The 27,283-nt window shown below is 37.0% G+C and overlaps 2 protein-coding genes across 2 annotated transcripts; both read left to right on the top strand.

Moving 5' to 3' along the window:
* LOC140141676 (uncharacterized) lies at positions 1 to 9,550 on the top strand. Its single transcript, XM_072163588.1, has 2 exons — positions 1 to 361; positions 9,537 to 9,550. Exons 1-2 carry the CDS (start codon positions 1 to 3, stop codon positions 9,548 to 9,550), a joined length of 375 nt encoding a protein of 124 aa, XP_072019689.1.
* Positions 8,778 to 27,283, top strand: LOC140141675 (pro-epidermal growth factor-like). The gene is made up of 13 exons (XM_072163587.1): positions 8,778 to 9,008; positions 9,537 to 9,647; positions 10,626 to 10,850; positions 11,765 to 11,927; positions 12,246 to 12,373; positions 12,808 to 13,077; positions 15,526 to 15,645; positions 15,942 to 16,062; positions 16,283 to 16,479; positions 16,978 to 17,091; positions 24,035 to 24,241; positions 24,748 to 24,850; positions 25,375 to 27,283. Exons 2-13 carry the CDS (start codon positions 9,584 to 9,586, stop codon positions 25,760 to 25,762), a joined length of 2,100 nt encoding a protein of 699 aa, XP_072019688.1. The 5' UTR covers positions 8,778 to 9,008; positions 9,537 to 9,583; the 3' UTR covers positions 25,763 to 27,283.

Raw genomic sequence — 27,283 nt, 5'->3', positions numbered from 1 at the left:
ATGGAGATTGAGGAGGCAGGTGGCATACCTTTCCTTGATGTCAAAGTGCAGAGATCTGACACTAGCTTGAGTTTCGCCATTTACCGAAAACCCACTCATACTGATCAATATCTTCATTTTACCTCTAGCCACCATATGTCTGCCAAGAACAGTGTTGTCAATACACTGGTTCACAGAGCACTGACTCTGTGTGATGAAGAACATCAAAAAGACGAACTCAAACACATTGAAAAAGCGTTGAACAAGAATGGATATCCCTCAAACCTCATACACAAAGCAATCAAGAAACAGACAGGAGAACGATCAGAAGAATTGGTGGACGATGAACATAAAGGCGTTACCTTCATGCCATATATCAAAGGTGTATCAGACAAAATCTGTCGGTTTCTAAACCGTGCAGGGGTCAAAACATTCTACTCTAGGTCGGCCAAATTAAGAGACATCCTAAGCCACCCAAAAGATCCTCTGCCCAAGGATCGTGCACCATGTGTGTACTCTATACCTTGCAGTTGTGGTGAGCAATACATAGGCCAAACCAAACGACCACTAAAAGTCAGAATATCTGAACACCGAAGAGCCACAAGACAAAAGAAAGAAGAAGGCTCGGCATTAGCTGAACATGCTTGCAAAGAAGGTCATGAACCTCACTTGGGGATGAGGTTGACCCGTGAAGCGTTGGAAATCAGAGTTAATGAAACTTCTACTATCAATAGAAATGACGGCAAAGACATCAGTCGTATGTGGCGCTCTCTATTTTCAAACAACCAATCACAGAGCCACTAATCCTTATTACATCGAATGTGGCGCTCTCTATTTTCAAACAACCAATCACAGAGCCGTTAATCTGTACCACGTCCGCAATTAAGTGATATAAACGCTCATCGTTCATACAATCAATCAATCGGTCCATGAGTGGCCAAACGGTTCCTGGTAAGCCGTATACTTCTACTACAGTATATGCAGTCTACTAGTTTTTTGTGGTTTTTTTTCTTCTTCAGCAAACGGCTCTTTTCAGAGCCACCAAAACCTTTATATTAGCAGATAGGCGAGATCTGCTTGTTCTCTGTTGACAAGGGGCAGTCTTCAGTGAACGACTCTTTTTAGAGTCATCAGTAGACAAGGGGCGGTCTACATGTCTCAATCTTAGGTATTTTTGTCCTGAAGAAGTCAGAGCTACTCCTGACGAAAGCTTGACAGTTCTAAACTTGTCCGACGGCGAACCCGCTAAAAACCCACTAACCTTTTAAACCAATCAATGATCCTATTGTTGAAGAGGATAATGAGCTTAAATAGCTCTAGGCTTTGTGTGCTTTGGCTAAACCCTGTACAAGTGGTGGGTTACAACGCATTGTATTTGGTCTAGGTATGTAAAACCAATTATTTTAACAATGACAGGACATTCCTGACCCTCGCTGACTTGGGGATGATTTGAAATGACCGCCAATTATGACGGTTTGATTGAGACATGTGCAGCACCGAAATAAGGTACTCTTTTGCTTTCCTTTTATGGGTACTGTTTGAAGTCCAATAATATATATATTATATAACAGCTTATAAATACTTGCTCAACCACTATAAATAGTGGGGCGTAATATAATAACAAATATTATTTCTCAGCAAAAAGCAAAAACAAAAACGATCAAGTAAATGGGTTATTATCTTTACTATACCTTACCATGAGCTTTATAAAATTCCTTTAAAAGGGAAGGCCAGCCTCAATGCAGAAGAGGTCTTGTAAATAGTTTGGGTCACCGTGAAAGGCATTTTTAGGATCACGCTTACATCCATGTTACATGACAGTTCACCAAACCATCAATGGTGAGAACATGCACACTGAAACAGCAAAAACATTAACTCCTGTCAACTCTTTAATTCATTACTCCAAATTGTTCTGTATTTTGTCTTTACTGCTTTTTACCCATGCTTATTATTAAAATCAAGAAATACACTGCAGTTGTTAGTTAATTCGCTATGTTAACTCAACTTACATGCACATTTTATTTAAAAATAATTTTATATTATTTCGCAATGTATAGTTTACTATAAAGTAGATAGTGGCAAGCACATGATAAAGGACTGATCATTCTCTACAATCTTCACTTTTAAACTGTATTGTTGATTGTTAGTCCGAAACTCCTGCAAAGCTATGGACATGGCATCTTACCTACTCCATTCTGTAATAGTCTCCATTGTGTGTTTTCTCAGTCTTCAATCATTTTGTTGAATGTAATTTTATGAATCAAATAAAAAAGATAGAAATTGGCCTCACTTTAGTTATGTGTCATTTTACAGTATTTATATTTTATAAAGTAAGACAATAATTTATTTATTTTCTATAAGTGCATGTCAAAATATGGGATATATTGTTCAATATTATAGCTAGCCCCTAAAAACTTTATTTTCAATCGGATTTTTCCGTTGAAAAGACAAAACTGATGTTAAAGATAGCAATAATTAGGTATGCTAGGTGAATTCAAATTTGCCATCAAATTGCATCGTTTTATATATCAAATTAAAGCTCTTGAGTAAACTAAGCCAAAACTGAAAACCTTTTTTTCATAGCACTTTCCGTAGCAAAGTTACATCTTGTCAAAGATTGACTTTCATCAAAAAGATTCAGCTAGCAAAATTCCCCAAAACGGCATTTCGGGGTGTTTCTAGATCTTAGTCTCATGGCGATAGCAGCTTTTTTAATGGAACTGCTATCAAAATCCTCTAAAATTCCATGTGCGACTTGATTATCACCATAAAAAATCATATATTTGGGTCAAGTGAAGTATAGAAAACATATTTATGTAGGTTTCCTTCACCCACCTATTCTCGAAAAAAATTCAAATTTCTATGTAAATATGCATTGTGTTGGGGCCCCGGTCTCGGCGAATTCGCTGACTAGTAAATGTGTTAACTAAGGTTTGCCTAGGTTACCTACAATAATATCATCAATAACATTTTGAATCAATTTTATCCATAACATGATACAGGATAGGATAGATAATTACTTTGACTTCAATGTGGTGCATATAATGAAGATTTTGATTCTACAACATTATTAGATCTGTTATCAACATATCAATTATGCACTCACAGGCAACCAAACATCATGCTATGCTCAGTAGTCCACTGATATGACCTCGTGATCATCCCCCGCGTTGACCATGTCATTTGTTTGATATGCTGATTGCTGAACAAGTTTATGTTTATATGTGTAGGCCTAACCTATGATAACTTTTTAAGTCATAATTAATTCAAACATAACTTTGGCAATACTCAATCGTTTTCGTTCGTTGAAACGGCAAAACATACTTTCTTTTCCTTGCAAATCGAATTAGTAGACATCAAAAACATTTCCACCACGAGAAGTAAAGAAAATAATTCATACCAATAGAAGAAGGCTACATTCTTAGCTAATCTTTAGTGTACACAAACCCCATCTCAGAATTAGGTACCAGCCCTATGGGCTGGCGAAAAGCTAAGAGGGACGAGCATATTTTATGCCCGTTTTACTGGAAATATTTGCACGCGAAGCAAGTGAAACATTTTCATATCTTAGCCCTAAATGAATGTGAATTTTGGTATTTAATATGGGCCAGCGCGCAATACTGCGATTTTCTCACTCATGTTCCGGTAATTTCGTAATAGTCATCAGTTGCCGGATTAGAAAATGTAAGGAGTAGGTGAAAGAAACAAAGCAAGCATTTCATTAGAGGATGATTTAAGCACTACCCAGCAAGTCTTGCGGTTAGCAAAGCTGTGTGAGTGAACATGACACCACTGCCCGCCCACTGCATAGACGTGCATGGTTAAATTTGAATAGATATATTTACAATAAAAACCCCTTCAAAAAGCTGGTCGATTTCACATTTTATGTTATCTACAGAATTATCCTTTATGCATACATCACTTTAGATCTGAAATCGACCAAGTAATAATGACACACACACACAATTCTAAAACAACATCTTTTGCACAGAATTCAATGGGATTTGAAAAGTAAAGTGGCAGTTGAAACTCTAGTGATAACACTTTTACAGTGCATGATGGGGCTTCCTTAAATCATCCTCTGGCATTTCATGTTGTCCTTCTCACACTCAGGAAGAAAGGGGAGTCCTTCTCTTGCATCTTTGCCTCTTGGAATAGAATCTGGACATCCCGTAGTTTTAATTGAGTATGTTGAAGCAGGTGCACATGAGGAATCTGTTGAAAAGACAAAAAAATTAACACTAGTATTTAGTTTGGCGTTTTCTCGTGTGTGTGTCGCTGTTGCAACAAGGGGGCAGCAATTTTGCCTCATGCAACGTTGTCGTTGCTGTTATATTGAAGCAGTTACAAGCTAGACATAACCGAACACAATAATTTTAATATTGTGCAAACCAGTGGCGTAGCGTGGGTCATCAGATGGGGGAGGGGGCTGGGGGTCTGATGGGGGGGGGGCACAAGCCGTCTTCCTATGGGATAAAAAAAGATTTCAGATCGATTGGGGGGCACGTGCCCTCCCCCAATCCCCCCCGTGCCCCTATGACGCTACGCCACTGGTGCAAACGTACCTGTTATTGGCCCGGGTTATTGGTCGCATCGGCTGGGGAAAAGAGTTGTGTATACGCTGAATCCTGGGTCTAAGACGCTGAAATAAACTACCAAATGATTGGGGTTATTGTGGGACCATCTTTTGTGGCAAATGTTAGCCATCAAACATTCAAACCTCTAGAATTAGGGAAGGACTAGGCCACCTATTTTTTGGCACGATACTTAAACTATTTTATCATTAAAAAGTAACTTTATTTCATATTAAGCAACAAAATACTTAAAAGTCAAAGTGTACGAATGTTTAGGCAAAGATCAACTTTGACCTTTGCGAAGGCGAAGAATGTGCAGTCAGTGGAGTTGTCCGGGATTAGAGGGGACGCAACTGGTACGCAAACCGAAGGGTAGAGCTTTGTATTTTTTTAATTCTAGTATTTGATTTGATTTTATATTATTTTATTTAGGACATTTTTGACATTTTCTCAAATAATGTTCAAGCTATAATACATAATTATGACACTATGCCCAGTAAACATGATACCACCGTTATGCGTGCGTGTTTTTTTGCAATACACGCTTGTTGCTGTAATTAGTATTTGTATCTGGCAACACTGGATAAACCCTGGAAAGCCGCGCTTATTTCCATTGGAGTCCATGACAATGATTATCTCAACTTCCCTCGATATGAAATAGAGTTTGCATAAAAAGTATTGTGAATTGTTGTTGTTTATTGACACGACAAGATTGATTTGGAATAATAATTATTTTCCCAGATCTATAGAATTTCTATGTCTGTTTGTATTTATTTGATTTGCTTTTGTGTCAAATTACTCCAGACTGTCAATGCTACAAGTAAAATTTAAAAAAACTGTATATGAAGAGTTTGTTTCCAAAAGGCATTAAGTCCAATAGCTGCCTTGTGTCACATTTTTCTGGTATATTTTTACATTTTTAAAGTTGAAATGACATTTAACGATTGGAATGGATATATTTGTAACTCAAGCTTATGCTCTAAATATTTTCAATATAAAAAATCATATTTATTGTTTTCTTCTTCGCACGTGGGAGGTTAAAGAGATTTGCAATAATTTTTCTAAAGGTAACCAAAAAACTATTCTACTGCTCTAATGTTATTTATTGCATTGGTAAGGTTACTCTCAGCAAACACAAAAACGTTTTAAAAACGTTTTAAATAAGTTATATTTTGGCTTTTGGTAAAAACGTTTTAATAACATTAAAATGTCGGGTTATATAAAGGTCATGAAAACGTTTTAAAACGTTTTGTATGAAAACACACTACAACAATATTTAAAAAAAAATTTCAAAATGTTATTCTAAACTAATTTTGCAAACATTTTTTGCCAAATATTTTGTCAACACTTAAATAGCATTATGTTAAAATATTTGCATCTAGTAAACACAGAAATGTTCTTAAAATATTTTTTTCAAAACGTTTTAATAACATTTAAAACGTTTTGAAAAGAAAACCACATTTTTTCAAATGTCGGGTTATATTAAGGTCATGAAATACGCTTTTAAAACGTTATTGCAAATATTTTGGGCAAACATTTTCAACCCCAAAATAACATTCTGTTTAGAATGTTTTGTATCAAGTTTTCAAAAATGTTTTTGGAATGTTATTAAAACGTTTTTATACCCTTTATGTAACCCGACATTTAAACGTTTTCTGTAAAACATTTTGTGTTTGCTGGGCAGTAGATAATCAAAAAATGTTTTTTAATGTTATGAAAACGTATTATACCCTTAATATACCCTTTATATAACCCGACATTAAAACGTTTTCTGACAACCTTTTTATAACCTTTTACGAATGATGTCGAAAACGGTTTGTGTTTGTGGCTGCTACTCTTAGGAATATCTTCAAATAAAAATTCCACAAGCAGCCTTTGGAATTTTGGAACCAAACTCTTCATATACTCATAATATATTCGATTTAAACAGTAAAAAGCTGCCTCTTGCAATAGAATACAAAAAAGGCTGTCTCTTGCAATAGAATACAAAAAGGCTGCCTCTTGCAATAGAATACTGTAACCACAAATACGATCTGTACATGGCACTCGATGTCATTGATAACTCGGGTATTAAAGGGTGCATGTTTGCTTGCTGAGAGTGATAAACAACTTTTGACACAGGTTGGTAGGCAAGGGGCAGAACCAAAAAGGAAAAAAAACAACAACAACATCCAACAAACATCCACTACTACCCTAAAGTACGCCCGCATTCGAAGGGAAGTTGATTATATCCACTTTTTGAGGCAAGTGTTAAATGTAATATGGTGCCCCAAATTATTTTCAAAATTAGAACAATAACATACCATTAGCATTATATCAAAACATGTCAGTCCTTGAGACTTTTTGTTTCTTACTATGTACAAGGTTCAGGTTAGTCTCTTCTTATTAGGCTTAGTACTTATCGCCAGGTCATGTCTTTATTATTATGTACTCAACTATATATTTGGGGAATCCCCGTCAGAGACCCTTCGCGTTTGTCTGGCGTGACAAGTGCGTGTGATTTGAGTACAATACTGCAAAACACTCGTATTAAGTCAGAATCACGGGTACAGACCGTAGTTGGTTATTATTGCTCTCAGTGGTATATAGTGAGCATAACAAATATTAAAACAAATAAAATCATATAAGGTCCACGAAATTTTTAAAAACGTAATAGCCATTCAACAACTACTTTTGTTGGACTAATTCCTCAGTAATCATGGTAATTATTGTAAGTTACCTATATATAATATTCCTATTAAAGACAACAAGTGAAGAAGTTATATCTTAATTCACCTCGCAAAAGTCAGAATCATTTTTACAAAGTTTATTTTTTTCTAGCCTACTAACTGACTTGCTAATACTCAGGGTGAGGCATTGCTAACTTTATACAGACAGTCACGTATTATGATATGTATATCTCAGTTTAAATTGTCTGAATTAGACATCAAATTATAGTATTCAGAAACAAACACTAAATCTGAAACGTAATGACTAATTTAAACAAGAATAATGCCTTGTTTCTAAGTTACAATTGCTCTTTCGTATTTCTCTCAACCTTGTTGTCCTGATCATGAAAATAAAAGAAACGCTAAAATTTAATTGAACCGGTCTTTTGTTGTGGAACATGGTATTTTGCATGTATTCGTCTTGGCGTTAATTGCGCTGGATGTGTATACACTCTCCCAGCTTGCTCGCTTGTCGCTCACGTATGAACCAATACTAGGCTTGTTTGTACTCATGTTAATGTATTTTTCATGCTGATGCCAAATATGGTAATGCAAATGTACAATTCTGACATTTTTGAAATTTTAAACAAAAATTTGAAAAGTCGACAGCCTCATGGAGAGGGTTGAGCTTATTTTCTTGCAGACTCACTTGATCAATTACTTACTTTTTATATCACCTTTTCAAAAGTAAAATTTTTACTTTATATAATCAGATTGATTTCTCTTTTGCAATTAATTTAGCACATCTATGGCTGTTTCAAAAATGGTTTTCTGGAATCTTTGGGAAGTTCTGGTTTGGCAAATTAATGAGGCGCTTTAATTAGACGTCTATTATTCATATCGGGTAAGTAGATAGGTCAGTTGTCTTACCCAGATCAAAAAGGACTTTGTGGTTTTGGCAACTACACATCAGGTCAAAAAAGACTTTGAGGTTTTGTGACTTTTGTCAATAGCAGTTCAAAGGATTAATACAGTATTGAAGGAACTATAGTCAAAAAATATTTTCAGCAATTCTTATAGTAATACGTGTGTACATGCTATATAGCGTTGCAGGAAGTATCACAGAAGTTGAACAATGTAAGCATGATAAGGGACGGTGCAATTAATATGTGTCTTGAGGAATGGGAGAAAATTAGTATTGGGGGAGGTGCGGACTACATTGGGTCAAGCGATAATCATCACTACATTGGGTCAAGCGATACTGATTACTAGATCCATTTGTATATTACGAAATAAAATACAAGAAATGAAAATGTTAAAATTATATGCACTTTTTCATTTTTCATTGCGATTTGAAATACCAGGTCATCCAATTTTGGCATCTTCCAAGTCATCAGACACCGACAGAACCTAATTTTTGCTTTAAGTGGCACAAATAAGGTAGGAACAATAATTTGTTTGCACACCAAGAATAAGGGCAAGCAAATTTAGCATTGTCACTGAAAAGTTTGTGCTCCCTGGGGCACATATTTATTGTACAGCCCCTAACAACAAACAAATATTTCTACCAGGCAAATATATACTTGCGTTTGTATTGTTGCGATACTACAGGCTGGTGAAAAAGAATAAAGAAGTTCAGACTCAATATTCTCTAATAGTCTGTATAGCTAATACAACACGACACGCAACCATCAATTTTACAGGACAGGTGCTCAAGTAACAAAAGGAAAAGAAATTCAGAGATTTTCGTTTTGTTTTTTTTTGCATAGAAAGGCGAAAGAAGCAGATAGGCCTACATGTATTGCAGGTAAGTAGTTCACAAAAATATTTTTGAATTGATTTCGTTGATCTGCGAATGGTGTCGGTGAATAATTGTTACTTAAAGGCCCATTCAGTGATTTGCTCATCCGGACGATCTTAAAAATCATCCAAATTCAGATTTTGGTACCTTTGTTATTGTTATAGATGTGCTAATATAGCCTCCCTGTTGTCCAGCCGAAAACCGTGTATTTTAGACAAAATAAGGCATTTACATATGAATCTGTAATTTATATACTGACAGTATATAAATTAGCTACATGTATTTGAATGGGGCTTCAACTTCGTCGATACTGCTGTTTTCTTTGTTTTTTTCCTTTTTTTTCATTTCAAAAATACCAAATGACAATTTGAATGACTTATCCTCTTTTAGCAATTTGTAAACAATTTACGCTTGGGATCACTGAATGGGTCTTTAATGTATTCTATTTGATGTGAATGTGTTCAACAACAACCGATCGGGAAACAAGGACAGGTCCACATTCTAAAAATCTTTCTCAATTATGTGTATTGGCAGGTATATCATCATAGAACTACCAATCATTTTCCTGATGCCTCACCATTATGGGTAGATTGAATGCCTACATCTTTCTAATTGCTGTTACTGTTGCCGGTCATGTGATTGCAAGTATGTATGTACATAATTATTGTCACTCGTGCGGTTGACCTCTGAATTCAAAACAATCTATTGAAAATTTAGACCCAGTTTCATCCTATACACAAATTGGATTTAGTATTAACACTGCCTGGAACTAAAATTCTGAATATATAGTTTAGGCATTACGATGTGATAATGGTGTGATGTGATGTGTTGTTTTTGCTTCAGCTTTTGCCTTTACTTCTATAAAATCTATGCACCAAGGAAATGTGAATTCAGTGTGCACATGATGGCAATAGGGTGCTTTGTTGTTGCACGCTAATTTGCACATTATGAGGTTCTAAAAGAACAATTTTTACATAGGATATTATGATTTCAAACGTCAAAAATGCACATAGTTGGTTTTGTCTGCCCAACGACGATATGCACATTATACCTTTACTTATTTGTTTATTAAGTACATATTATACAAAAATTGGGCCATTCCATTTAAAATGAATTTCAAATGGAATGAGCACATTAAGCAGCTCCATTTGAATTTCATACACCATCTGAGAATCTGAATCTTCCACTGAGAGAGGGTGATTTTTAAACGGAGCTGCTAATTTGTTCATTCCATTTGAAATTCATACTCCCTCTGTGAAATATATTTCCAAAATCTTCCACGTGGGTAGTGTGTGTTTTAAATGGAATTGTTCATTGCCATTAATTCGGTATTGAAGGATTAAACTGCTCTTTGCATAACGTTACATGTGCCTTAAACAAATTTTCATTTCTACATCACAACTTGAGTTTGCCTAATTGCTTTCTATCTGTCACTAAGTGACTGACAACATAAGCAGGTTTTCCGTGCGCTTTTCCATGCGGGGAACTTCTCACCACCCACTAAAATCCTACTAGAAGAATATTTCAAGCTGTACATCTTCCCTTTGAGTCCAAAAAGCACCGTGTTTAGGGCCAAATAAGATACAATTTATGTTACAAGTTCTGTTTGGCTATTGTTTGCAGGAGATGCAATTTTCGTGGCCGACCTGTTTAATTCTAGAATATGGGCAGCACCTCTTGACACACTCGAGTTTGAGGCACTTCCGCTTCAAAATATTGTTCAACCTGTCGCTGTAGATTTTGATCCCGTCGAGCACAAAGTGTATTGGTCTGATGTTGGACGTCGCATCATTAGTAGAGCGAAACTAGATGGTACCGAACAACAAGTTGTGGTGGGGTTTTTAACAAGTAAGAACAATTTCCATAATTATACAAGGTAGACACGAGGGACAAACACATACTGATAAATAGTCAAACACTATATGCGTTGCTGACAATATCCTTTGCACGGTCTGGGATATTGGTTGGGAAGAAGAGGATACAGCAAACAACAACTTGCTTCATCTGTACACGTCGATTGCAGATCAAGCCAGGAAGCATCCACTCCACGGCTATGGAATTTCACTCTTTTTGCAATTCATTATTATATTAATTATTAAAGCAATAATATTTAATTTGCTCACAAGGAAGCACTAAATATTTCTAATGTCTACTTTTTGCACGATTTTAATACTCAATAGTGTACTTTAAACTACCCTATAGTCCGTATACCTTCCTCCAGCTAGTACAGTAAAATTTTGAGATTTTCTAAAACATTGTTATGCTAGTTGGATTTATTGCATCATTTCCTTTCTGAAAATGTATACTTATTATATACTGTATAATTATTATATTTAGAGATACAATAAAAAACAATATCTAAATTACTGACTTGAGGAAGGTATACAGACTATAAGCCTGAAGTGCTTTAATTATAGTCAAATTTAAGAGTTCTTGATTAAAACCGAGGATTCCTGTTGGTTTTATTCGCCAATTATCCGGCACTAGGAGACATTTTTCTATGAAAATATAGACTGGTTGAAAAATCTGTGTTGGATCACAGAATTTTCAAGGATTTTTCAACCGATCACAGATTTGTGTCTCATGGAGCTCCACAGTGAAGCGGCTAAGTGGATTTCTTTCATTTTACCTCATTATTTCGGCTAACATGATCAGAAAACTTTCCTTGGCAATAATATTATGTAATAATGTTTGCCAATGAATAACAAAATTAACAATTGACCAAATCATACATTATGACTTTAAATTAATCTTAATTTCAGTTCCTGATGGTCTAACTATTGATGTGGTAAATAGACACATATACTGGACAGATACAGGGACCAATACAACAGGGAGAGCCAATTTAGATGGCAGTGGACAACAAATTATTCTACAGGATGGTCATGATAAACCCAGGGCAATTGTGGTGGATTCTGCTGGGGGGTAAGTAGCAGTCGTTAGAAGGGATACCGGGCAGAAGCCAAGTTGTCAAAGATACCCCACGTGTCCCTAGTGCTCACACTGATAATGACTTGATTAATAGTAACAACTTTGATACACCCCTTTCTACTGGCGTATTTTTGATTACACGGAAGCCACCTGTACTGTTCTAGATATAATTGGTAACAATTGGATAAAAGAACAATACAGTTTCAATAAGAACAATATTAGATTAAAAACCTTGTAAGCATGGTAAGTAATAGAAATATAATTGAGAATCACGACATTTAAAGAATGTTTAATTTTGTTTCTTAAAATAAGCCGATTATTCTGGACCGATTGGGGAGCCAATCCGAAGATAGAGAGATCTAATCTTGATGGAAGCGAGAGGACGATTATTGTAAACACTGGTCTTGAGCTACCAAATGGATTAGCCCTGGATCTTGAAGGTTCGCTGATCATTTAATACTAAATGCGCAATGCATGTTGGGGGTTTTCCGTGTTCATTGATATATATGGTCAAAATTTCCAATTGATCGTCCAGCTTTTCATCCCAGCTACATACACTTTAAGTACATATCATTAGATTTATATAGTTCACTTCGAGGACTGTTAAATATCAAAAATATCAATTTTTAATCATTTACCATAATATGTATATTATATCGCGAATTTAAAAAAAATCAAAATTATTTGGTATCAGAAGGACATTCTTCGTGGAAAAACAGTGGCACGACTCGACGGGAATGATATAGACAAACTAATTTTTTCACCAGGTTAGCCGTCGTATTCAGAATGCAATTCACTATGTCTGATGTGCTCTTATGTCCCACAAAAAATACTGTCCAAACGTTCATACCCCCACCATTTTAATTACATACAGGAAACAGAATGTATTGGTGTGACGCTGGCGTTAACACCATTGAAACAACAGACATGGATGGTGGAGACAGAAGAAAACTGTTTGAATTCACGCCGACTTCAGAAATTCCGGACCTTCACTTTTTCGATATTGGATTATATGACGAATACATTTATTGGTCGGATTGGGCGTTAATTAAGATCGTAAGATATAACAAATATGGTGGACAACAGGCAATAGCGGTAGGATCATCTGTGTTTGAGCGAGCAGGAGGTTTACACGTATTCACAGGTACACTACGGGTATAATTGGTTATCTTATCCATTTGGTCATGGAAGAACGGTCATCAGGGCTTAGATGTTGATTATTCTTGTAAATAATGTTTAGGCAACACACTTCTCTCTTAGGGATAATTCCTCCGAAGTTATATAGCTTGAAATAGGGATGATAACCGGTGATGATAACTGCATCTTTGAATAGAAGTCTTGTTCAACCACTCGTGTATACTCGGATCCCTCGATAGGAGTAATGTATGCAACCATACAGAGAGGTGGCAAGCGGGTGGACAGGGTGCACGAAGTCCAGTGGTCCCAAGTATTCAGGGGGCCCGCACAAATGCGGAAATGAAATAAGTGGTGATTAAGAAGAATATAAATGAGTCCTGCACTGCTCCTTGTCCATGGGCCTCCTGCAACCATAGACCCTATTAAAAAACGACTGGTAATGTAGATTACATAGCATTAAAAATCAACCCAATACATGGACCCTCCCAGTCTGTAAGCAATTTGCCTTCCAGCACCCAGCATTTTGTGGGAATTCACTTACCCATCCTGGGTCAGGCGCACTGCTTCCCTAGCTAAATAATGTGCAAACATTTGCAAACCGCACGCGATAATATACGCAATATCGACAATATGCCTAAGTCCGAGTCGAGTGGTTGCCTTTTATTATTGCGCGTACCATGGGTCTATCAGACGCGTGCCAGTTGAGCTCAATACCTCTCAGTTGTTGACAAGTGTCCCATCCGATCTTGCGTCACATCCCGCGGCATAGCTTTTTGCTACCATATTTGAATTCAAACTGGGGCGGGGCGTTCGTAATTGACATCGGAATCACCGTTGAACGATTATTTGGAAGGGAGATCTCCAACAGATTGGATCAGTCGAGGAATCAGCGCTCAATGGACTTTCGCGTTCACTTATCATGCTTATAATACGAGTAAATTTCTATACTGCTGCATGGTTGACTGTGTGTGTAATCAGTGGCGTCGATTTGTGGATGAAAAGGAATGGACTTTTGGCATTGAGGAAAATAAGGGGGGGATTTTTTTCATAGGGCATATTATGTAATTATTTTTGTTCCATGTACATTATCCAGAGATGGAACCGAACCGAGACTGGGGGCCAGTCTACGAGACTGTTTGATTTGTTACAAATATTCCATTCAAATAATTTTGAAACTATGTACGGTGACTTTTGTTTCAATTATAGCCCCGCCCGTTGTCAATTCAAATTTGGACACGGTCATTCCTATTCCGCGCGACTTGCAAGTTATCTCTATGTTATCAAGAAAAGCCTCTTCTAATATCGCCACGCTTGGTATTAACTGCATTGATTGGTCGGGGCAATCTGGCTAACATGATGCAGTCATGTCTACAGTAGAATTCACCGCGACCTTTGCAGGACTTAAACCCCATTAAAAGCTATTAAACCAAGATAACACTCACTGAAAACAGCTCAACTGATTAAATCAGATCTTCTCTGGTTGTGCACATGTGTCTGTTTTATATGTGCGGTATCGCAATGAGCTGGTATTTATAGCTTCAGTTGGGTAACCGATTATAAAGGAAACGCAAGGAAACAATGGTATCTGGACCTTTGTTCACGAAATGAGACAATGGCCTGCTTTTTGTTAACCAGCATTCTTGAAAATGAGCAACATAACGATTGTTGACTTAATACGGTTTGGAAATAATTTCTTCATATTTTTTGGTGTTATCTGTCGTTTACATATCCTTCCGAAAACACCAAAGTACGAATATTTCCAAAAATCTAAATTAGCTAAAAATTTAGGACATGTTACCAAACTATATTTTCTAGAATTTTTGAAGAGTACTTTTAATATTGGCCGGTTATTTTTCACACAGCAACGTTAACTAGGCAATGTACTATTACCTATAACATACACTAAAACACCAAAGTACGCATATTTCCAAACATCTAAATAAGCTAAAAATTTCGGACATGTTACAAAACTATATTTTCTAGAATTTTAGAAGAGTACTTTTAATATCGGCTGGTTATTTTTCACACAGCGACGTTAACTAGGCAAATCCCCATACTTTTAACGTAGGCTATTTGTAGAGGTCACGCGTCAATGGGAAAGAGCACTGTGTATTGTGTATAGGAAAATGAACAGTAAATGCAGTATGAGTGGTCGCTTACGCACACGGCAAGGCAGTGAGAGCACGGACGTGATTTACAAAAAAAAACTCGCCTGACCAAGGATCGGTAAAAGAGAATTTCCATTAATTTATGGCAAATGGAAAGGAAACTCTCCACATACTCGGAGAGTCCGTGTTTTGAGTTGATTACCAGTCGATTTTTTTTAATGTAAATTTAGATACTTTGCGCGGATTACGTTCACACACATATATTTACACTTTTTCCAACATTTAATGGAACAATACTTAACCTAATGTAATACTTAATGTAACTCTGTTTTTTATTTCAATTCCAGATACAATAGATGAATGCGTCAGCAACCCATGTAACAACAAAGGAATGTGTATTGATGAAATAGACTATTATCAATGCAACTGCACCGGGACTGGGTATCAAGGAGACATATGCCAAATAGGTGAGTCGAGTGTGTAATCAGCCAGGCCTTGCAAATAAGGCAAAGGCCAGATGGTTTTATTTTTGTCCCGATATGAAGAAAACCAGGATCCTAAGAGAGATTTTTTATCGAGAAATAAAGATTTTTATGATGGGCAGTCTGCCTAACTGCCTTTCTACCACGACTAAGTATACAGTCAGCATTTTCTTTTGGAAAAATTATTCCATTAATCCATCCATCGATCATCCGCTTACCAATCAATTAGCATATCAATCAATTAATCAATCAATCAATCAAATAATAATTTCTTTTTTCAGATGTCAATGAATGTCTTCAAACACCATCTGTTTGTGATTCAGCTGCAGACTGCACGAACACATTTGGTAGTTACATGTGTCAATGCAGGTCCGGCTATCAAGGAGACGGTATAACGCACAGGTAAAACTCAATAGAAAACTTTTGAGAATGCTCTCAAAACAACTTTATTAAATGCCGACCAGTTAAATAATATACAGTGGCGGCGCTAGGATTTTTTTCGGAGGGGGAGGCAAAGTTAAATAAAATGCGGGGGGGGGGGGGCAAAAATCGGGAAGTGTTCCTAAAATTGGGTGACTTTAGCCCAAACTAGTGGATTTTCAGTGATTATTGGTTCTGATAGGAGAACAAAGAAAGATGTTGGGGGATCCCCCTGGTGCCACCACTGGCTATTCACATCAATCTCTTCCACAGATGTCAACGAGTGTCAACAGACCCCATATGTGTGTAACGAAAATGCGGATTGTACCAACAGATTAGGTACCTATGAGTGCAAATGCAAACCTGGTTTTGATGGAGATGGCATCAGCACATGCATAGGTATGCTATATTATATATTTCTAAGTCTTGTGCAATTGGCATAAACTCTCTATTCCGAACATTCTGGCATAGTTGTACAAATATGAAAGGTAAATGGTTATCGTACAGGATTATTCCTTTGAAATATTCTGTATAATACAATCACAAATTCTAAAAACTCTATATCTTGTAATCTATACGCTTCATACATTAAACATAATACTCAAAGAAATAAATGAGCAGATGGTTTGTTAGCATTTTTTCAAATATAAAGCATTTACCCTCAGTGTAAATCAATTGCGTTTCATTTCATACAGTAAGGCAATAGAACACTTACTGATGTATCAAAACACTGAAAAACACTTACAGCACCATGAGAATATAACAGAAAGAATGTAAAATTAAATTTATTGTAAGTAGTGTACATACAAACACACTTCGCATTCATGCTCAGCATTGCGCCAAGTGCGCTTTCTCTAGTACCGAAATTTATTGTGTATTCATTTACATTAATTCCAGACTTGGACGAGTGTTCGTCTTTCCCGTGTCAAAATGGAGGACAATGTGTCGACCAGGTCAACGCATTTATCTGTACTTGTCCGAATGGATACATTGGTAACATCTGCCAGTTCTGTAAGTACATAATATAGAATAAATAATATAGAATTGGAAAATCAGAAAACATTACTAATAAGATATCAAATGGTATCTTTCTATCTCTGTCGTCTAAATAACGTTTCTACATTCGTACTACTGAACAAGGAAATTATAGTTTTATACAAATCTGAACAAAATGCTATTCTCACTTTGTATTTAATTTTTGGGAGTTGATAGAAAGGGCTTATTGTTTTTATATTTGATATAGCATTTAAGGACGGTGATAATACTGTTTGACCGAGTGTTCTTCATTCCCTTGATGGGCACGGTAATGAACACGTGGAACTAGTAGTATTGTCCTATTTTGGATGAATGACGACTTCTGTGACACATATATTGTCCTTTTCAGAAGTTTACTATAAATGCAGCTGAAACAAGCATATGTCTTTCACAACTGTTGGCAAACTTTACATTTTCGTGACAAATTATTTGAAATGCCGCTAAAACTAAATTGGATCATTTGAGGTTTTGACCACCGCGTAGTTCCCTATTGGTCCATTTTGGAGGTTATTTTAGGGTCATTGTGATATAATACATACAGCTTGGGAACTGGCAACTTCAAATTGATAAAACACAAATTGTGTAAAGAAGAGTAGTCACAGCTTCAACTCAAATAGTCCTGGCCCTGTCCTACAGACCCGTATACATTTTTCAAAGAGGAAAGTTTGAAAGTTGATTCGAGTAGGGTATGCATAGGTCTTCCAAATTCTACTAGGTGGAAAATTCCAAATCCGGGCAAACTCTGTATATGGCCATTTTTCAAAATGGCCGCCAAAATGTACTTATGAACCAGGTAAAATGACAATAACACTGAAACTACTTGACCTAGAGGGGTGATTGAGGTGTCTATCCCCACTAAATCAAGGCTGTCTGATTGAATGAAGGGGGTTTAATGGGTGTCTGAGGTCCAGGACACCTGGAATCTAAGATGGCCGCCCGTAGCAACCATAATCATTATATTAGCCAGATGATATGACAATAATTCGGAATCTGCATGACCTACAAGGGTCATTGAGGTGTCTATCCCCACTAAATCAAGGCTGGCTAGGTGAATGAAGGGAGTTTCATGGATGTCTGAGGTCCAGGACACCTGAAATCCAAGATGGCTGCCCATAGCAACCATAAATCATCATATAAACCAGGTGAAATGACAATAATTCGGAATCTGCTTGACCTACAAGGGTCATTGAGGTGTCTATCCCCACTAAATCAAGGCTGGCTGAGTGAATGAAGGGGGTTTCATGGATATCTGAGGTCCAGGACACCTGAAATCTAAGATGGCCGCCCATAGTAACCATAAATCATCAAATTAGCCAGGTGAAATGACAATAATTCGGAATCTGCTTGTAGATGAGGGTCCTTAAGCCCACCTCATGCCAGTCACGCGCAGCACCGTCGTTCCCCGTCCAGGGCCTAGTAGCCAAACCAAACCTATTTATATTAACTGTGCGATATGTTGCTCTGACAATAAACAAGGGTGCGGTTACCTTAGCAACCTCATGCATATTTCCACAGTTATAACTCTTGCAAATGATTTGACTGGAGGGTACATGAAATAACCAATGTTACGTTATTGATTGTTAACTTTTGTTTGTTAAAGTTACAGGTGAGTAGAGATTGACAGACACGACAGAGGAAAAGGAAGAAAGTACATCTCAGATAAAGGGACTTAATCTCCTTATTTCCAAGCTTGCCCCCGCTCCTCCAGTCTCTTCAGAGTAGTGAAACTGGTTGGAAACGTGTACAAGGGGTAGCTGAACTCAAAGATGATGTTTACAAAAGGTTCTTGGACCTAACTGTACATTCAAGTACCATAACACTAATGCATGTTACAACGGGTACACAGATACCACCAGAGGAACCTCAGGTAGATGAGGGTCCTGAAGCCCACCACATGCCAGCCACGCGCAGCACCGTCGTTCTCCGTCCAGGGCCTAGCAGCCAAACCAAGCATATTTACATTAACTGTGCGATATGTTGCTCTGATAGGGTACGAATAAAAGAAACAAGGGTGCGAGAAAAAATTCAATTTGTAATAGAGGAAGTGTCTATGCGTCTCTGAGAATTTCCTCACACGACTTTACAACATTCATGTCTCTCATTTTGGCAGCAATTTCTATGCTAATATCTGATGGAAAACACATTTCGTGTTAATTGACACGGTGACTAGGACAGAACCTTATCTTGTCACCATATTGGTCCACAAGAAATTTCTTAACATCTCTATTGTATACCTGTACAGCTCAACTTACCGTACTTTGCCTAACCAGACAGTCCATGCCAAAATTGTTACTACACCTTTACATTTCATCGAATCTCTTTTTGATGTCTGTCATTTTGAACATCACACTTGAAAGATGTATGCTATGTAGAAACTTTATTTTGCACTTTCATAATTTGCATATTATTAGCATATTTGCATGAAAAAACATGAAAATCAATAAATACCTATATTTTTCACAGTTTCAATATTTTATTAGAAATTAAGCATGTAGGCCGTTTGTTATGACTTGATGAATGAAGCTGTTAAACAGATTTTGATATTTTTGCTTATTTTTCCTTTTTGCCCCAAAATGTGTAAAAATCAACATTTTTGGATGACCTATATTTTCTTTGAATATTTATCAAATTTCTTAATTCGTCGTCCGTATTCCATAGTGGCGTATAGTGGGGCGCCGCGAATAAACAACTTTTCGAGAAAATCGGGTTTGAAGAAATGCTAATTTAAAATCGAGTTGTGTAAATCAGACATTCATTATATTTTGTAAATGATGTGAAATTTCTGTAGTAAACTAAATAGATTTTATTGTTATATATTTTCAAAAGAAATAAATACATACTATTGCTGGCAAACTGACAATAAAACTATACGTCACTATGGAAAACGAACAAAACGCAATACCCTAACCTTACGTTAACCGTACGCCACCTCGGTCGCCGTGTAATCCCTATGGCGTTACTTTTCGTCATTCGTATTCCATAGTGGCGTATAGGTCCGATACGCGTACGCCACTATGACATACGATGTTTTTCATTTTTGCCGATATTTCATAATTATAAAATGTGTGTAAAAAGTGGCGTATGGTCGATACGCCACTATGGAATACAAAAATGTCACTTTGTAACTATACGCCACATTTAATTAATTAATTACTAATTAATTAGCTAATTATGACTGATGAGACTTAGAAAAATGAAAGAGAACATCATTAAAAACATATGTGCCAATTTTCAAAAAAATGACCAAAAATCACTATACGCCACTATGGAATACAGCCGACGAATTTAGGTATAATACAGTGCAGAAAAAGATGTCAAAAAAATGTGTTAAAACAGATTTCCAATAAATTGTTCCATTTTCCATTTTGGGTTAATACCAATATAATATAAATACATGTACTCAATTTTCATGCGCGGGATATTTGAAACATAAAATGAAAACATGTCCATTGCACTTTTTCCTCGAGATGTACTATATAATATCAAGGTTACGGATATATTATAATCCCTTCTTATCTTGATCCATAGATACCTATTGTTATGAATGATCAATGAAAAGGTTCAGAACTGGGCTACTAATGGTCTGTCAAGTATCTATAGTTATTTTCATGACTGTGTCAACTCAAAAATCATGCAAGGTCGAATGTAGGAAAAGTATGATCAGTTGAGCTGTACGATATCATGCTTTCCTAAACACAACATGAAATCTCTTTATTTCAGAAATGGTAAACCCATAGTACCCATCTTTAATAAGTGGATCTAAGTGAGACAAAGCTTCCATGAACGAATTACGTTTAGAGTTAGGTTGGGAATTTTGACTTGCATCATTTTCTTCCTGATTTGATAAAGTAACATATTGTTTAAAACACTTATTATGACAATAAATGTCAGCAACATTATACATCTTCAGGAGTAGCCAAGTCTGCGCATCTGATAAAGACGTCATCTTTCCTAGATTTCATTGCTTCTAAAAACCTCAATGTAATTTCTCTATTACAAATGTAATTTCTCTATTACGAAATTTTTCCCGCACCCTTGTTTCTTTTACTCGTACCCTATCAGAGCAACATATCGCACAGTTAATATAAATAGGTTTGGTTTGGCTACTAGGCCCTGGACGGGGAACGACGGTGCTGCGCGTGACTGGCATGAGGTGGTCTTAAGGACCCTCATCTACCTGAGGTTCCTCTGGTGGTATGTGGACGTTTCGTGTATTTGTATATACCTTTTATAACATGCAATCATGTTAAGGTACTTGAATGTATAATCAGGTCCAAGAACCTTAAGCTTTTTGTGAACATCATCATCATTGAGTTCAGCTACTTTTCTTCAGTGCTCGTACACGTTTCCTACCAGTTTCACCACTCTGAAGTGACTGTGATTTCTTGCTCTTCTTTTGACAAATGATACATTTTTCAGGGTCTGGAGGAGCATGAGCAGGCTTGGGAATAAGGAAATTAAGTCCATCGATCTCAGATGTACTTTCTTCCTTTTCCTCTGTCATGTCTGTCAATCTCTACTCACCTGTAACATTGCTCTTCTAGATTAAATAGTTAGGGGTGGTGCAATAATTATGTGTACCCCGGGGTGAATTATAGGGGGGCAAAGATTTTTGGCAGGCCAAAAGGGGGGGCAAGCATTTTTGGCAGGTCGAAAGGGGGGTCAAGCGATTTTTGGCAGGTCGAAAGGGGGGGGCAAGCAATTTTTGGCACAGATATTTTGGGCACCGTTTCTATATTACGCCTTAAAAAGGCGTATGAAAACGTTACGAACACGTTCAAATATGCAAAATTTCCTGCGCGCTGCGCTCGCATTATATGTTAAGACAATTTAAGGTTTTAAATTCGGGTTCCCCAAAATCTTGCATGTGTAAGGGGGTGGGGGCAAAGATTTTTGGCACGTCAAAGGGGGGCAAAGGTTTTTGGCACGGCCAAAGGGGGGCAAGCGATTTTGGCAGACCATTTTGAGAATTCACCCCCCCAGGTACACATAATTATTGCACCACCCCTTACCGAGATATTGTCATTTCACCTGGTTAATGTGAATATTATATGGTTACTATGGGTGGCCATCTTAGATTGTGGGTGTCCTAGACATCAGACAACCACGACACCCTCTTCATTCAATTAGACAGTCTTGATTTAGTAAGGATAGAGACCTCAATTGCCCTTGTAGGTCAAGCAGATTCCGAATTAGTGTCATTTCATCTGGCTAATATGATGATTATGGTTGCCACGGGCGGCCATCTTGGATTTCAGGTGTCCTAGATCTCAGATATCCATGAAATCCCCTTCATTCACTCAGCCAGCCTTGATTTAGTGGGGATATACACCTCAATGACCCTTGTAGGTCAGGCAGATTCCGAATTATTGTCATTTCACCTGGCTAATTTTATGATTTATGGTTGCTATGGGCGGCCATCTTAGATTTCAGGTGTCCTGGACCTCAGATATCCATGAAACCCCCTTCATTCACTCAGCCACCCTTGATTTAGTGGGGATATACACCTCAATGACCCTTGTAGGTTAGGCAGATTCCGAATTAGTGTCATATCATGTGGCTAATATGATGATTATGGTCGCTACGGGCGGCCATCTTGGATTCCAGGTGTCCTGGACCTCAGACATCCATGAAACTCCCTTCATTCAATTAGACACCCTTGATTTAGTGGGGATAGACACCTCAATCACCCCTCTAGGTCAAGTAGTTTCAGAGTTATTGTCATTTTACCTGGTTCAAAAGTGCATTTTGGCGGCCATTTTGAAAAATGGCCATATACAGAGTTTGCCCGGGTTTGGAATTTTCCACCTAGTAGAATTTGGAAGACCTATGCATACTCTACTCGAATCAACTTTCAAACTTTCCTCTTTGAAAAATGTATACGGGTCTGTAGGACAGGGCCTGGACTAAAAATAATGCACGAACCTTTTTCTTCCTATCAATTCAGATGAACCAGATAAATTCTGGGTGCCACACACTGTTCTTTTTTGTTTGTTTGTTCATTTGTGTGTTTAAGTTTGTTGTGACGTCTTCTATTTTGTTTATGGTGGATTTTGCCTCTTAAAAGGGCATTTCGTGATCCACAGCCTCATCCCCACTTTTCAGCAAAAAAGTTGAGATTTTTATAACACTGGAAACCTCTGGCTACACATAATGTTTATGTGCAAAGAAAAGAATTTCTTGCAGATCTTGGAATCAAGTGAAATTTTGGGAATAAGTTTTTTTTTCATAAAAAGAGGATGCTAGGATCACGAAATACACCTTTAAGACAACCAATATGAAAAATAAATCAACTGATCTACTTCACTTGGGCAATTTGAGATGTTGACAGTCAAAGTTTATACCAGTTTTGAAGATCTCACCAAATTGTTGATTGGAGTATTAAGAAAACGTATGATTTTGCCTATATGTGACGTACCGTGGGCTAACACTTGAAACCACTATGGTATTTAACATATCAGCCTGAAATTGCTCATCGTGGAAAAACAATTCAGAAAAGAATAGTTTGCACTATGTAGCCTTTTCTCTCAAAATAATGTATGCTTACGGGTAGACTAGGTATTGTTGGTCAAAGCAGCCAAAAAAATCTTTATCTAAATCGATATATTATTATAAAATAACACTTTGATGTTGTGCAAAACCTCATTCTACAAATCATATACTTTGAAAACTTTATTTATTTTTGTGTATGAGTTATGTACGTTTTACAAAAGTGTTGTTGTTTCAGCCTTCTCTACAACATAACTCAAGAACCACAGGATCTACACAAGTATATCTGTGAGATTTGAATTCTTCTCGCTTAATGCAATTTTTACCAAATCTCGCTACCATTCGCAAGATACTGCGAACTATCAAATCGCTACAGTTTAGAATAGTTATTAACCTTAATAACGATATCTAATACATGGCTTTGTTGCAGTGTCAAGTGGCTGCAAGTACCCAGGTGACATACAAAATGGTCATGTGATTTCTGCTCATGGTCACACCGGTGATATCTATGAACCAGGGGAGAAGGTGGAATTTGCTTGTGCGAATGGATACATGCTTGAAGGCGGGGTGCAGCAGGCATTCTGTCAAATCGATGGCACTTGGTCGGATGAGAACCCTGTTTGTAAATCAGAAGATGGTGAGTACTCATGTTTTAAAAAATATCAAGATTTTGAAAAGTCTACCAATGGTCTTTGCATTTTGAAATCCAAACTGGCGGTGTTTTAGACCTCGTATCCATAGGCTGTTCCCTTGTGGCGTGTGCCCTTGTTCCGTGTTTACGTTGACATTGGAAGAAGTAAACACGGAACAAGGGGCACACGCCACAAGGAACAGCCTATGGATACGAGGTCTTACTCCCATGTGTCGATAAATTGAAGACTAAATTGGGGTAAAGTCACATTGAGTGCATTACGAGATAAATAAATGATAAAATACGGTTGTTAAGTCCATGTAGCTTCAACGCAAGGAGGTGCATTTGTCCATGTAGATACAATGCTCCACAACATGAACTTCACTATGAAAATATTTTGCACGGAGGGCGTAGCAGAAACGGACACTAACTTTTCATGATTTTGGGACTTAACTCCGTTTTAGCTTTGAGGTCTTCAATTGATATTTTTGCTCTGTTTCAACTTTAATTAGGCGGTGTTGTGAGCTATACAGCAGCTATAGGAGGAGGTGCTGGAGGAGGCATCGTCATTTTGATTCTCATCATTGTCTTAATTGTGGTCTGCTGTAAAAAGAGGTACGTATTGACTTTTGTTGTTCTCTAATCATATTTTAGATATTTGAATCCAATGAAAACTATTAAACGAGCTAAAAAGACGACGCATATGGTAATTTTAGGCCGATATCCTCCCTGATAGATTGAACGGGCTTTCCCGGTGATAGAGGTCTGAAATGGCCCCCTTCTGCGCTACTGATTTAAGCCATATTACTAATAATGCTGTTATTTATGTTGAAGATGATAATATAATTGAGTGGCCCAGTATAAAAACGGCCCATGGCACATTTTTCGTCATTGGGAGAAATCGGCACTGTAAATGTACGAATGTTCAATAAAATACATAAGAAATTTGATGCTTAAAAGATTAAATTGACAACATTCCCGAGTTACATTCATGATGTGTTATGTTTGTATGGATGACCTTTGGTAACCTTTGACATTTTTCAACAGCGCCCTCTATTTTTCAAAAATGTGCCATGGGCCGTTTTTATACTGGGGCACTCAATTGCCCACAATGCTATTATTTCTGTTTTACAATTCAGCCAACCTCCTGCAAGCAGAGGCGAACTGCCAGCTATTGCTGTTACTTGCGCAGCAAATCTCACATTGCCAAAGGAGGAGGGACTATACAATGCGGCATTTGATCAGTATGCCGCCAACCATAATGTTCAATGGACACGACCAGGCACAGCAGAGACTATTTCATCCCGAAAGCCAGCGCCTATACCTTCTCAATCCCGCCCACATCCAGGCCATTTGTACGACGACTTGGACAATATTCAAGGTGCCGCAGGGATGCAATCCCCACCATCATATATTGATGTCATTGGAGACCAAGAGAAAGAAGCAGATGAAAATGGGTATATTTCAATGAAGCAAACAATTAGGAAAGCAAGCGGGAACAGTTATGAACAGAATAATATTTATTGATCATCAATATTTTTTGGCTTTCATAAGCATACACTTCTATATTCCCAGAGGTATACTGGTGCTCAGCTACTTTGTGATTATACTCTAGAGTACCAGTGCAGTACCAATGAAGTACCAGTGTGTATACTGTACTTGTGACTCTGATATTTGTACTCTAGAGTCCACACGGGTACACTAGAGTCTACATGGGTACTCGAGAGTCCACACGGGTACTCTAGAGTACCAATGGAGTAGCTGGGCAGCAGTAAACCTTAGGTGGCGACAGCAATAGGAATCGCGTAGCGTGGTTCAAGAAATAAAGCTACCTATTCATAAAAGTCTTGGACCGAGTATCAAAAACCTGATACATGAAAAAAAAAGCTTTTTTATTCTTGGGCACATTAGCCTAATAACCTGCAAACTAAACACTTAGGTCTTGGTAAAATACTCTGTTTTTGGTTACTATACTACGCCAAAAAAGTATCCTTACACTTGGAATAAAAAATCCTAATTTTAAAACTAAACCATATTTATCCCAATATGGTTCAGTTTTGAAATTGAAATTAAGACAATTTCGTGCATCAAAATATGAATATCGTATTTTTGATTCTTGAAAGTCTCGTTGTTTTTACAATTCCTTTGTATATTTGCCCAGTAGCTTTAACATTTATTTGTAAGTTTGAATTATATTATTCCATACCGTAAAACCCCGTCTACAAGCATATATAGTGTTTTTTTATAAAAGCTTAATTAATTCGAAGCAAGCGTTAATATACCAATACAATAGATCGGTCTTAAAATAATACTTGTTTGTATATGCTTGGATCCGTAATTTATTTGCTCAAACTCCATAATGGCGACTGGATTAATGTAGCTTTCATCAGAAGCACACTATATGCTTGTAAACGGGGTTTTACGGTATTTGGTTACCATGGGTCCTGTTTGGTAGCTTTCCCGTGCCTCAAAATATGAATATCATATTTTGTTAAATTCTTTTAACACTAAATATATTGGGTTACTATTGGATTTGCTAGCTCCTAGAAACTATATATATATTCAGAAATGTTCAAAATATGAATCACGTATTTCTTATTCGGAACCTCAGGCTTGATATATAATTGTAAGGCGGTTCGGAGGCCATCTTTTTCCAGTATTGGTAACTTTGCTTAAATAATACAATTTATTTCTCCAGAGTGATTCATGAGGAAATGAGTCAAGGAAGCCACTGGCTACATATTGCAGTTCTTGCAGTTTTTGAGTTATGATAAATAATAGGCCAAAACATAATTTCCCCCTACTATGAAAAATCATGCATGTACATGGTGGGAAATAAAATCCATCACAATGCGCCGTGGGATCCGTCTCACGTATTGAACCCATACATCTCCTGGTGGGTTAGTGTATAGGCTTTATTTTTTACATTATTTGATCTGTAATTATTGATCTGCTATATGTATGATTTGCATGGAATATATATCATTAAGGGGGTACTACACCCATTAATAAACTAGTGGCTATTTTTGCATTTAAAAAAAAAAAAAT

Source organism: Amphiura filiformis, chromosome 19 (genome assembly GCF_039555335.1).
Source record: "Amphiura filiformis chromosome 19, Afil_fr2py, whole genome shotgun sequence".
In the NCBI taxonomy this organism is placed as follows: Eukaryota; Metazoa; Echinodermata; class Ophiuroidea; order Amphilepidida; family Amphiuridae; genus Amphiura; species Amphiura filiformis.
The sequence above is the reverse complement of the archived record's forward strand: the minus strand, read 5'-3'. Positions and strand labels throughout refer to the sequence as shown.